At 39.3% G+C, this 14,221-nt stretch overlaps 1 protein-coding gene across 1 annotated transcript in view; it reads right to left on the bottom strand.

The window, feature by feature from the left end:
* csmd2 (CUB and Sushi multiple domains 2) overlaps positions 1–14,221 on the bottom strand; it is a 1,323,345-nt gene that overhangs the window by 128,117 nt on the left and 1,181,007 nt on the right. Inside the window, exons 42-44 of the mRNA XM_068006939.1 lie at positions 10,072–10,260; positions 8,840–9,017; positions 7,069–7,214 (exon numbers count right to left, since the gene is read on the bottom strand). Coding sequence (XP_067863040.1) covers positions 7,069–7,214; positions 8,840–9,017; positions 10,072–10,260 — 513 coding nt within the window. The remainder of the gene's footprint in view (positions 1–7,068; positions 7,215–8,839; positions 9,018–10,071; positions 10,261–14,221) is intronic.

The following is a 14,221-nucleotide window of genomic DNA, read 5'->3' as shown; positions in this document are numbered from 1 at the left end:
TTTGCAGCGCGTGACATTCTTCAAACGTGAGGCAGCCAGCTCCCTTTCCAATCTTTGTCCGTAAGATCTAATAATGGAGGGGGTGAACTGTGGAGGAAACCTAGTCACGTAAGCCACCGGTTTTAGGAGCAGGAAGAAAGTTGGCGGGACAGTCAGAGATGTTGCTAAGGAAAGCCAGCTTTCGGTCTGCCTTGACCCTACCATGGGTGCAGCCAGCTTCCCTGGCTTCCCACCCCAATCCCGGTTGTGGGGCTCGGTGGAGAGTAATCATTGGGTATCCACTTAAATTCTATTGAAATGGTCTGATTTCTTTCTTTCTATGTTACAATCGTGTTTATGTTCCTGGTAACTCTGAGTTTAGAGTACTGCAAGTCAAGTTTTAAGCTGGTTGATACAGTGGTGCTTGAAAATCAGTGTGGATGATCAGGAGTCTTGAGAATATGTACAAATCTGATTTCGTAGCTGCTAGCCAACAGAACACAAATTTAACTTGTGATGACCAATTTTATTCTAGGACATTGTGCCAAGTTTGCAGCATAGCACGATGGGTTCCTTTGAAGAAAGGCTGGCACAGAGCTGGTGGTGTCTGTGCTATGTTCTGGCACACTACCTTCCATGCATTTTAACATCACTATATAAAGGCAAGTACAAGCACTGACATTCGTAATATGGTCTCTGCATGACAAAACACAGATGCAGATATCAAAATGGTTCTCAGCTCCAGGCAAGGTCCCCCAGAAACCGAGAGAGGGGGTTGGGACCCAGCTTCTCCAGGTCCTGGCCTACTTCTTGGGCCTTCCAATGCATTGCTACCCAATGTATGACAGGAGTGCACCAGGACATCAGTGGAAATTCGGAGCCTTAGTTCCCAATAACATTGAAAAGATGTGCACACTACCAATAGGAAACAGTTTCCTAGGTAATTAACTTATAGCTTGCGATGATGTTACTCTGCTCAGTTCCTGTTTGTACAAGAAACTGCTTCTACATCAAAAAGGTCCAAAGTATAAATGTCAGGTCATGGAACTATTTTTAAATTTTCTATTGATTGTGCCTCTACATGAGGAAGGGGCTCCATAAGTAACATGAGGCTAATGTATATCCTACCAGTGACTGACTGTCTAGGAGTCTGGCAAGAGAAGCTATAAGAATAATGGATTTGTTTTGAAATTCAACCCAGTTTGTTTGTGGTTTCAGTTTGATTATTGTATTGTATGATATCTGCCTATGTCTTTTTGCTTCTACGTGTTTACTTTATCTGTAAATATATTTGGACAGTAGCTTTAACCTATAGACAGTGGGCGAGCAATGTGGTATTTTCCAATGTCTAAGGTGACATTTGAATGTGGTAGGTATCCTATGTATTTATCTATGGCAATTTACTGTGATTTGGAGTTAACTGTTAAACCTGAGCTACACTAGCCCAAATGTGGCAGAGAAAAAAAAACCTGAGGCTTCAATCCATAGGAGACTCGGTCTTTTTGAAACTGTTGACCAGCCAATTATATGAAGAAAGCCGGTAGCATAACAAAGATGACAAGTAATTAAAATTATTTGGCATGAAGCAACAGTGTTTCTTTGAGTCTCAAATATACAAATGTTTGCTCTCCTGGCCGGCCTCCCATCTTCCACCCTCCATAAGCTTGAGCTCATCCAAAATTCTGCTGCCCGTATCCTAACTCGCACCAAGTCCCGATCACCCATCACCCCTGCATTCGCTGACCTACATTGGCACCCGGTCCGGGAACGCCTCGATTTTAAAATCCTCATCCTTGTTTTCAAATCCCTCCATGGCCTCGATGCTCCCTGTCTCTGTAACCTCCTCCAGTCCTACAATCCTCCGAGATCTCTGCGCTCCTCCAATTCTAGCCTCTAGCGCATTCCTGATTTTAATCGCTCCACCATTGACAGCCATGCCTTCAGCTGCCTAGGCCTTCAGTTCTGGAATTCCCTCCCTAAACCCCTCCGCCTCTCACTCCTCATTCAAGACACTTCTTAAAACCTACCTCTTTGACCAACCTGTCCTAATATCTCTTTGTGACTCGGTGTCAAATTTTGTTTGATAATGTTCCTGTGAAGCGCCTTGGGACATTTTGCTACGTCAAAGGTGCTATATAAATGCAAGTTTTTGTTGTCGTTGTTGTTGTAATGCAATATGGAACAATAGCAGAAATTCCAATGGCTTGTTATAAGAGATTTGTATTAACACTCTGACAAGGTTTCTCTGTACCATCTGGAATGTTTATTTATTTTGAAATCTTTCTGATTTCCTGTGCTTTTCGAAGTAAAGGATATGTGTACTGGGTATTAATTTTTCAGTTTTGGGACCAAATGCCAGCATCAAGCATTCTTTGGTCAGGCACAGAACTAGTTAAAACGTTCATTATACATTCGTAACACTGTTCCCAATTATGCACCTCAACCCAGCCTTGGAAAGCACCCCTTGCTGCACCAGTGTGACATTTCCATTTCCCACACCAGCCATCCTAATGGCCTGTCTGAATGAGGCTGCCAATTTAGTGCCAGTTAGTGCCTAATTATCAGCAGTTTCGAGCAGAGGATTCACACCCACTCGGAACTGAGTTGACACTGCCTGAACTCATTTCACTTAGGAATGTTACAGTCATCAGAGAGAGGGAGCTTTCTTTCCGTCTGTCTGGCTCAATTCCAAATTCAATCCCAAAGATGAAAGAATTATGTTCAAACCCAGTGCGCCACCCTGTTACCTTCAATGCACCACTTTAGCAGCTAAGCAAAAAGCCCGACCAAATGGCTGTGTTGGTCCATCGCTTTTATGCCTGCTCTTACAACTGAAGTATGACTTCAATTTTATATTCTTCTACTCCAAATTATCATTCCAGATTGAGCACAATTCACTTAATATGGCAATTAAACTGACAGCAGGGAAAAGGAACACTGTCAGCATTGTATAATGTTTAGGTCTAAACAACACAGTTGTAGGTGGGCGTCAAAAGACGGAGACGAATGAAGCTCATTACTGTAGGTGGGCTATGGCCAGACATCCCAGTTGGGAGAATAATAGCGGCCATCCTATCATAATTAAGCTCTTGTCTACCACCTATAATGAGTTGTATACTCGTCATTAAATGGCTAATTTCCATGCTGCATAGGTGAGCTTGAGATGCGGCATATAAAGTAAAAAGTGAATTCATTATGAGAGCACAGTGTAGAGTGTATTACATCTGCATTATTGCTCTCAATGTTCAAAGCAGCTTTCAAGGTTTGAGCTTGCCAATTCAGACTTGGCTTTTCTCCCAGTGGAAATGCTGAATTAAATTAGCATTCATACTTCAAATGATATGCTGCTCAGGCAAAGCTACTCTTTTAACATATTTGACATATCCAACACAATTATATTTTAACAGAGCCCAGGGTCATTGTAGGGAAGCTTCAGTAAGGAAAGGTTTGTTGCTGAGGCTCAGCCTTGCAGTCCTCAGACCCAGGACCTGGAGGAATGGAAGATTGTTGATGCAACAGTACACAAGGGGTGATTGAAATGGATATTTGCAAACAATATTCTAATTCACTAATTAAATGGATGAACAAGAGGACACGAAAAACATAAATGATAATCCTCTCAGGAGATGAACGGGGTTGAGTGCAGTCAATATTGGAATGGATGGCATATGTTCTGCTAAAAAACAGCCTTGATGGGCCAAATGGTCATTTCATGTTCCATTGTTTATATTCTTATTCTACTATTTGGATAAATCTGTTCAGTGATACATAACAAGGTGTACAAGAATGTAGGGAGTTGGGAGGGGGCCAGAAGACAGATGCTTCCAGCAGGGCCCTGGTCGTCAAGATGTAACACTTTAGACATGAAACACAGCAGCGATAGTATGAGAGTAACATAACATTTTTATACCATTAAGTTACAATTATATCAAGCTGCACATACTGACAGATCATGGTCTTGAGAAAATGAGAAAACTGTGTTAAGAATTTCCTTGATTTTTTTTTGAGGGAAGTGACATCAAAAATGGACTGTGAAGGCCCTAACATGTGTTGTACCTAGACTTCAAGAAGGCATTTGACACAGGTTCCATATCAGATGCAATTACTTTAACTACAAGCTGTGGGGAATAGGCTAAACTTTGGGTATGGATCAGAATTTGATAAGAAGGGTAGAAAACTAGAGGTTCTTGCTAGAGGAGTTACGTTAGGGTTGGGGGAAGGTACTGAGTGGGATGCCTCAGCGATTGGTGTTGAGAAAATAAATTTTCCTAATTTACATCAATGACTTAGACTCAAAAACCCGAATTAAATTGGTTAAATTTACATATGACGCAAAACTAGGAGGAGCAGTGGAATCAGTGGAGGCACCTTACAAATTATAGAATGAATTGGACAAAACAATGTCAGATAATACAGACAAATGTAAAGTACTGCAAATAGGAAGGACAAATGGACAACACATATACTGCATGAATGGTGTTGTAATAGCTAAGAACGAAGTTGAAAATACCTAAGAATCTGAATAGATTTGATGTCAACTTGTCCAACCAATGCGAAGTAGCAATGAATAAAGCCAACAGATTGTTGAGCAGCATAGCCAAAACTGTAAAAACAAGTCTAAGGAAGTCATGACCACAATATATAGCGTTCTGGTCAGACCACACCTTGAGTACTGCATCCAGTTTTGGTCACCAAGACAGAAGCAAGGCATTCAAGCTATGGAGTCTGTGCAGAAAACAGCCACAAGTCTTAGAGGTTTGAATTATGAGGAAAGACTGAAGAAATTTGGGCTCTATGGCCTCAAAACAAGGCATCTGAGAGTTATACAAGATATTTAAGGGAATGGAAGAGGTAAATCCAGAAAATTACTTCAAATTAAATTATGAGAATAAGACAAGGGGTTACAGATTCAAACTAGTTAAAGATCATTTTAGGATATCAGGAAGTTCTTCTTCGCACAGAGTAATCAATACATGGAATGGGTAGAGTAATAGAGCTGAAAATGCTGGAATATTTTAAAAACCGACTGGATGCTGCATTGGGGGATCTTTGGGGTCATTTTGGAGGGATGAACTGAGATGGGCCAAATGAACGTCCTCATCCATAATTATCTTGTGAACAGCCCATTTCAAACCTACAGGCTCACAAACGGGTTAAATCAAAGAAGACGATCTAAAAACACAAAGAGAACCGAGTTGTCTCAGCTTAATGGGCAGGATTGTCAGGGCTTGTGGAACATATTTGGCTCATGGCCATTGTTTAGATAGCCCAGAGTTAGAGTACATGGAAGGGAAAGTGAACAGGATCATCACCCAGGACTCCAAATAATTCTTGTATACCTCCCAGTGGTTAGCACTGAAACAGCATTGGAGGAGGCCTGCAGCTCCTTAGTGCGTCTATTTCAAATTTGTCGTCCTCATCTTCAAATTCCTCTTTGAACTTGCTCCACCCTACCTCTGATATTTTTCAACCCCGAGTGCCATTGCATGCATTCTACTTTTCTGACTCTGATCTTCTTTGCATCTTCTTCTCCCTCTGTTCTACCATTCTGGGAGAGACTTCAGGCATCTTGCCCCCACACCATGAAACTCTCTGTAAAACCCTGCATCTTGCCACATCACATTCAACAATGAAAAGTTCCCTTAACACCTTCCTCTTTGACAGCATTTTTGGCTGCTTTCATTAATGCTCCTTCCTACTCCTGCTCAGGTCTGAGCCGAAATCGTAAAGCATCTTTGAGACATGTTAAAGCTGCCATATAAATGTAAGTAACAATTGTTGAGGATTCCAAATGAAGTGAGTTTGGACACTTTCAATCCTTATTCCAGTACTGAAGAGCAAAACTGACCATAATCCATGCTAAGCGGGCAATCTTGGACATGACATACAAGTGGACTGAGAAGTGGAAATGTCACATTGGTTCAATTTGTGTGCGCTAGGGGGTGAAGGCAGTGGGAACTAAGGCCACACTCTCATCACTCACCTGTTAAGAATGGAATTCAGATTAAAAAAAAATCAATTTCGTTACAACATTTTTCCTTTCTCCTCCATAAGATTTTGCATTTCTCTAAGGTAACACCACTGGGAAAAACCTTTGACTAAGTTTAGCTCTAACACACTACTGATTGAAAAATCAATATCTCTCAGCGGTTACCAGGCTAGAAGCAGATTACACAGCTGTACTTAACATTCACAGTGACAGTTTGAGTCTTCCTCCCAGCAGAAAATGTGTTTATCTACACAAAAACTGCATCTGACTGGGTATTAAGAACTTTAAACAACTTTGCTGCAGGGAAAAAGATTTTTTTAAAATAGCTTAAAGGGGCATTTGACTATCTTGGACTCTTTACGCCCAATTCTATTCTTGGACAAGAGGGCAGTCAGCCATCTTGCCCAGGTCTTTGTCAGTATTGCTCTATAGCCCAGAGTTCACACAGTGGCACAGACTTCTGAATGGATCGAGGTAATCAAAGGCATGAATTGCAACATACAGTTACCTGGAACTGTACCTCAGCACAGCCTTACAATAAATGTTCTCATACTGTTAACTGTGGAATATTAATGTGATTGTGGTTTTACAGGTGCAAACAACTTGACAACACTTAAAACCAGGACCATTTCTTTGAACAACTGGACAATATCTGGAACTAAAGCTATTTTTCTCAATCAGGATTTTAAGGCTGAAATATTTTACGTGATGCTTTTAAAGAGTGAGTGTCAGCGTCAATAATATTTTTGGAACAGTATCCATCATAATCATGGAAGATTTACTTCACCCAGTGGTATTCTTTTATCATTTATATATTGGGTGCTAGGGTTTCTTCACCCATGTAATAAATAAGGTTTTTCACTGTTGCTCACTGCACATGTAGCCCTATCATGACTCAGAAATAGATACATATGATAGAGAGGGAAAGAGAGAGAGAAAGGAAGAGAAAGTGAAAAAAGAGGAAAAGAAAAAGAAAGAAGAGAGCATTGTGTAAGTGGAGCTGAGAGTTTAGGAGGATAAAAGTCTGCAATCATTGCCATATAATATAGTTTGAATCTGTAATATTGAGATCAAAATGAAAAAAATATATACCCACTGACCATAAAAGTTTAAAACGAATAGGCCTCCTTTTGCCATATCACTGTGGAACTTGATAAGAATCTGATTCGAAGAGCTATATGTGGATTCTTTAGTCGAGCTTCCACTGAACACCCCCAGCTGGGGAGCACTTTGCTGAGCTCCATCCCTGAATGAAGAAAGGAGTAAATGAAACATCAAATAAATCATCTGAGGAAATGGGACACACAGTTTTATCAAATAATCAGCATGAGTAGAAAATGAATTTTGCTGTTATGATCCAACAGCAACCTTTTTGGTAAAATTAATTAGGAGGAATTTCACTCCCAAGATTTTTTCAGGCATAGGAAAAGGCCTTAGAGCCCAAACACACCCATCCCTTTTTGATAAATCAAGTCTACCTTCCCACCTTCTCACATTATCCCTCAATTCTTCCCTTTCAGAACTGCATTTAATAGTCACTTATACCCATTTATACTGCCCACTCCACCACCCAGTCCTCAACAAAAATGTCTGTTATTATTTCAAAATGAACAGAGGCATGAGACTCCCCACTGGGAAAGAAAGAAAAATCAGACGACATTTATCTCAGCGTGCTCCCATATATAGTTTGTATCTTCATGTAGGTCATTCTGACTTTCAAAACTCAGAAAATGACTTATGCATTGGTATAATCCTGAGATATTGCTAACCCATTGGCCTAAAAAGGTTCAGGTGAGACACCTCCTGGACCAGTACACTGGATTTTATGATTCCTATGTTTCATGATAAACTCCATTCCCTTCCCCTTCGCCCATTTCCAATGGTTAAATGAGGTGATAACATCCTTGTTATATCCCTGAGGTTATATTTAGTGCAGATCATAATGAACAAATATGTCCTTGCTCCAAGTTGACAGTGACAGACACCTCCCAATAAGGCCATGCTAGCGGTACTAAATTAAATGACCTATGCGATATTCACAATGGCTTTTAATTTATAGTTTCAATCCACCTTACACCATCCTCCTGGTAATTAGCCTTAAACCAAATCCAGAAGAAGAGAACTAAAAACAGAAATTGTTGGAAGCACTCAGCAGGCCAGGCAGCATCTGCGGAGAGAGGAAGGTAGGGTTAATGTTTTAAGTTGGTGGCCTTTCGTCAGAGCGAGGAGATATTGCAGATAAACAGCTTATAAGGAGGAACAGAGTCAGGGAAAAAGAGGCATAGAGAAATAAAAATGGTCTGTGATTTGATGGAGGACAAGAGATGATTAAATGACAGAAGTAATAATGATGTGACAAAAAAGGCAATAATGAGAGAGAAATTAGAGAAGTAAAAGATGTCTCAGAGACCCAGAAGATGTGTAAATGGTAATAGCAGAATAGCAGCAGAGGGAGGGAAGCATGGAAAATCTGGAATAGCGGACAAGGCTCCCATATTGATGGGTGCACCTTTGCATCCAGGAGTGGGGAACGTTGTGGACTGATGCTTGGAACAGGGAACCCCTTATTGATACACGGTTGGCGGAATGGTCTGCCCCCCTGGCGTCATCTGACTTTTTCTTCCACTACACTCCCAGGCCACTGGAGCCTTTTCCGCTACAAAACATCTGCACTATTTTGCTTTTTGCTTCCAGGAGAGGAGTCCTGCGTACTGACGTCAAGGTTCAACTCGAATAAATAATATCCTCAGTTGCTGTGTTGCAGTCCCAACAAATATGATTTTGCTGTGTACTTAGAAACAGGGCATTAGTGTGGATAACACACTGAAATGTGTGACTAGAGTTGGCTCATGATTGAATAGAAATCCATACCATATAGTAATGAAGTCATTTCCAGGTTCTGTTTGCAGAAGAGTTAAGTTGACATAAATCCCATAGCCTACAGGCACTGTCACTAGCCACATGCAGTCCTGTGAGTTTGGATATTCATTTGGATAGCCAGGAGAGTAGATTGTGCCATTGTAAGTGGTGATATTGCCTCCACAGGGAACTGAAATCAGGAAAACAGCTCTCTTTAGGGCAACAGATCTGGTTAGCGAAAATAACTGTTTAGTTGTTCCACAAAGCAAACCGCATGTGGTTCCAATGCATTTGTGACAGCCAGCCAGGAAATAATGTTTTTTTTAAATGCACATATTACTACTAACTTACCACTGTGATAGGAAGACAATACAAGAAACAATTACTTAATTGCCATGTGCAATACTATTTGACTTTTGGCAATGAGTAATATAGGATTAGTGATGCAGAACTATATTAAAACTTGAACTACCTTCAGACATTATGAATGAAAATTTAATCTTTTTACATTTTAGCAGTATTAGAAAATACAAGATAGATAAAATTATCTTGGAATATTTCAGGTCTCTAAAGTAAAGATAATAAAGCATTAATATGGGAAGGCAATAAAGGGTCTCTAATAGAGTAATGGTAGAATTATACTTTTTCCACTTTACTCAATGATCTCATATTTTGTATAATATACATAGAACATATATTTAGACAATAAACCTGATTGTATTTATAAATTATATTATGTATATAGATTATGTTGTGTTAAGTACTTCAAAATATATATCGAATAGTCCATTATATAGTATATAATATATATAGTGTACAATCTTTAATTAAATAAAATGTATTTATTATTCTATAAAGGGTAAAGTTATTCACTGCCAAAATTTCTCGGTATTACATGGTGCCTGGCCACTTGACGCCACACACCTTCACTATCGGCTTGATTATCCCCTCTCTGTATGTTAGATTGCCCCTAGCATTGCCACCAGATTATGGTTAAAAATGGTATAATTTGAAAGTAAACATTTTAATGTGCAATATTAAGAACAAACATCTGGCAGCAAAATACTCTAACTTACAGCCAGCCATCTTATATTGATTTGACTATATGTTTCGCTATGCCAAATGTTTATTGTTGAATATGTAAAGCTGTCGACTGTCATCTTTTGTTCATCTCACTGCCAACCAGCGATGTGACAAGAATTTTATAAATGACCACTAATCACAATGAAAGGGACGAGTCATACCTTCACATCTTGGTATCGGGTAATCCCAGTTTCTGTCAACTCCATGCTGACAGATTAGAACAGGGTGGCCAATAAGGTGATAGCCTGGCAAGCACTCAAATGAAATCGATTGTCCAACATTGTAACCAGATTCTGTGACAAAGCCATTAGCAAATGGTTGTGGATCAGGACATTCTTGCAACCTGTAAGCTGGAAGGAAGTTGGGACAAGTTAACCCCGTATTTCTATGAAGTTTCCATTATTCAAAGATATTTTTCATATTGTCTAACAGTTGAGTATTATGGGGCAAAGTTACTGTAATTAATTAAGGGTAAACAATCGGCTTCAGTCAACATTCAGAACGACACACGAGCATTAGATCAACTATACCATTTCCAAACCACAAAGGACTAGAAATCAATCGTTAGATTACAAGTGATGACAGGAAACATATGAATTAACGTGCTCAAATTACTTAACCTGCACAGTTCATGGCACAACAGTGAACATTTTTAATCACCTGTTTATCCCAGCATGCTTAAGGAAAATTGGTACTGTTCATACAATCAAATTTCCAAAAGTGCGTTGAGAAATATTAATTAACAGATGCTGTATTTCTGTTCTTGCATGTAAATTCACTTTTCAATAAACTAGTTAATGGGTAATCTTATTAATTTAGCTTGGTTAGAGTGCAGACTTGGTACTGTGGGCAAATGGTACAAGTGGACAGACTACTTGTCCACGAGTAGTAGTAGCCCAATCTACTATGGTACACAATGAAATGGGAAGATGATATCTGGCTCAGAAAGCTCCAAGGAAGCTTTTTAACGAGGGTCATACATATTTATATGAATCAGAATCTACTCCTACCAAAAAAAAGCAAGATTCCTTAATGAGAAAAAATAATACGCAGACTCGCTCATCAAAGGGCACAGAAATTGTCTATCCCTTCTCTCAAGAGAAGCTGCCAGGTTGTCTACAGCTATACATTCTCTAGAATTTTTTTTCTGGCTCATCATTTCACCCCAGGAATTTGTTTTTAAACAGAAAGATTCATTTTCTCTTCTGCAATTTTACATGGAATAACAGAAGTTTGGATCATTGATATTGCGCAAACACAGAAGGGTGGAAACAAAGTTCAAGGCATTTAGGAAGACCATCTGAACCCTTCAATGGGTTACTTTGTTTTCCAGCATATATTAGATATAGCTTTCCAGTCCATTATCACTGTCAGCACTGTCCTAACTGTGCTAATATCCAACATTACAGCTGCCCGTATCTGCAGCTTTGCATCTCATCACAGAAGGGTGGCAACAATATAAAATTATTTGATACTAGAACAGAAATAAAATTCTTCACTGGCTCATAATGGTTATTGTTTACATCATATCAATGGGAAAAAAGCTGTTTCTAATGAGTCCACATTGTAGTATCTTCCTCTGCATTTCCCTTTCCCCTTCTATCCCTCTCTCACACAGAATAACGGAGAACAGAAAAAAAATCTTGCTCAGTTCATGCATTTAAGATTCCCTCTTTCTATCTGCAGCATGCCTCAAAGATCCTCTTCCATCCTTTCCTTGTCCCCTCCTCCCACTTGCTCCTTTTTAAATCTCCTTTACATTAGAGTGGACTATTCACTTCACTTGCACTGAGGTTAATGGCTAAGCTTGATGTTGAGTTGGGCTTTACTTAAATAGATGAATAAGGCTGCATTCATTTTAATTTTCTCCCATTACCCCATCTCCCCTGAAGGCAATGACTCAAGTTGGGGCATGGCTACATGGTTATCAGTGGTCCTTAAGTATTTTTCCGAATGCTTATTCTTCATGACCAGATAGCGAGGTAAGTAGATTATTAGACTGTGGAGGGTGCCAAGCTGAGCCCAATCACATCCTCATCTGGGGCAGTACCCCAATCGCTGCCCTGACACAGACCAGGGATGAAACCTGAGACCTTTCCAGCCTGCTTGGCTTAGTACTATGACCTAAGCTTTTAAACACTCAGCTTTCTAGGGAGCTATGATGTGGAGATGCCGGTGATGGACTGGGGTTGACAATTGTAAACAATTTTACAACACCAAGTTATAGTACATTCACCTGAGGAAGGAGGAAGCCTCCGAAAGCTTGTGAATTTCAAATAAAATTGTTGGACTATAACTTGGTGTTGTAAAATTGTTTACAATTCTAGGGAGCTGGTTGAGAAGTTTTATTTTAAGACAGCTCCTCTCCACCTTGACACAATTGGACACTTTTTGTCAGTGAGCCAGGACTCCAGCCATGTGTTTAAAGAGCAATTTGGGAGTGTGAGGTTTATACAAAGCCATTTTAATTCTCTCACAATTTGCCATTAGATTGGAATACCTGCCTTTGCTTTACTGCCATTGACTAACACCAGAATATTGGCAGGTATGTTTTTAACATGGTGAAAGGAACTCTCCAACAGTGAAAATGCCCACTCCATCAAAAATTTACAGTTACCATCTGTGACAAGCTCCTTAAGCCTTTCTTGAGGAAAATCCAGCCCTTTGTACATCTTCTCAGGCAAAAAAGAAATCTGATGATGGACAAGAGACCTTCTGGTTCAAGACTTTTTTTCTAATAAGCTGTATAAAATATTTTAGGAATATCATATTTTAGCCAATTAATTCCCCTCCCCCCTTAAAAAAGGCCTGCATCAAGCAATGAATGCAGAATCTGGGCAGTCACAAGGCACTAAAAAGGTTAAGGTGTATATTACTGAAGGTCAATCCTCAGATATTTTAACAGATATAAAGACAGTTCCTGTGAGTTTTAAGCTTGTACTGTAGTTTATTATATAATAAAAACAATGCAAACACACATATCTACATTCCCCCCAGACTCTCGTCCAGTGAAGTTCATAAATCAGTCAGCAGTGCCTCTGGTACATTAGAATTCAGCTCACAAGCAAAACAAAATTGTGTTGGCAAACCTCTATGTGTCAGCTACTGTGCCATGTATTCCCCATCTAGACTGTATGTTTGAAATACTATTCATGCCCACAGAGACATACAAAGAAGCCTACTCGATGGAGCGTCAGGGGTCATTTGAATTAGCTGACGTTAACTAGATATTTTGCTGCCTTTCACCTTGTTGTGTTACTGACCTTCCTCCCCATTATTGTGGATGTCCTGTGTGCTTTCTTTTTTAAAAAAATGCAGATCTGAACTTGCAGTGTGCCTGATGCATGGTAAATGTTCCCTGGTTAATAGTACAGAATATATACTAGATGAAGAATTACCCAGTAACCAACTGCAAATTATCCCTCAATAAACTTGCTGCGATCAGACCACAATCATTACTGCCCCTAGTGTGAATGTCATTAAATGTCAGACACTGAGTGTCCCAGCAAATACTGGTGGACTAATAAAACCCCATAAAAATACCAAATAAAAGTAACAAGAGATATATAAAATGATATACTTGCATAATCAAATTTAAATAACAAATTTGAACTGCTCTCATATTTTATATCATATGAACCCTTTGATTGCATCACTCCCTTGCTCATTATCAAATTATTTTTTCATATTTATCTATTATGTGTCTATAGTATAGAAAAGTTTAACAATAAAATAATTGGATCACAGCAGCAGGCCAACATATTAGTGCATCAACATAGAACACAGAATGGATTTGTAAATCCCCAGTAAAGCAATTTCCTGATCTCAGCACGGATCCTTCTCATGCATTTCCTAACAGCCAATTCCAAACAGCCGTTGACAGAGACCTGGACACATTCAAGAGCTTGCAGGGATAGGGAGAGGAAAGATAGGAACAGAAATAAAATTCATTCTCACTGAGCTCATTTGGTCCCAGAGAAAACATCGTCACTCGAATTATGTTATGATAAAGCAGTAACAGCAGATGTCTTGGATTGTTTTTTAAACTTAGTCTTAAGGTTTGATGCCTTCATAAAGCCAAAAAAACCTTTGTTCTCTGGGATTTGTATATCACTGCAGCTACTCAATTACTTGTCTTACCAGCAGCCGTTCTCTATGTATGTCTCTAAGGAATATACAGGTAATACTGATCCAATGTACAATTAATATAGAATTTTTTAAACATTATTAAAGAGACAAAAATGTCATTGAGTGTTCCCTCAGTTTGTGATAATGTTACCTTTCTCTATATTTTTCCATCTCCCAACATAC

This window comes from Heptranchias perlo, chromosome 26 (genome assembly GCF_035084215.1).
Source record: "Heptranchias perlo isolate sHepPer1 chromosome 26, sHepPer1.hap1, whole genome shotgun sequence".
NCBI classification, from domain to species: Eukaryota; Metazoa; Chordata; class Chondrichthyes; order Hexanchiformes; family Hexanchidae; genus Heptranchias; species Heptranchias perlo.
The sequence above is the reverse complement of the archived record's forward strand: the minus strand, read 5'-3'. Positions and strand labels throughout refer to the sequence as shown.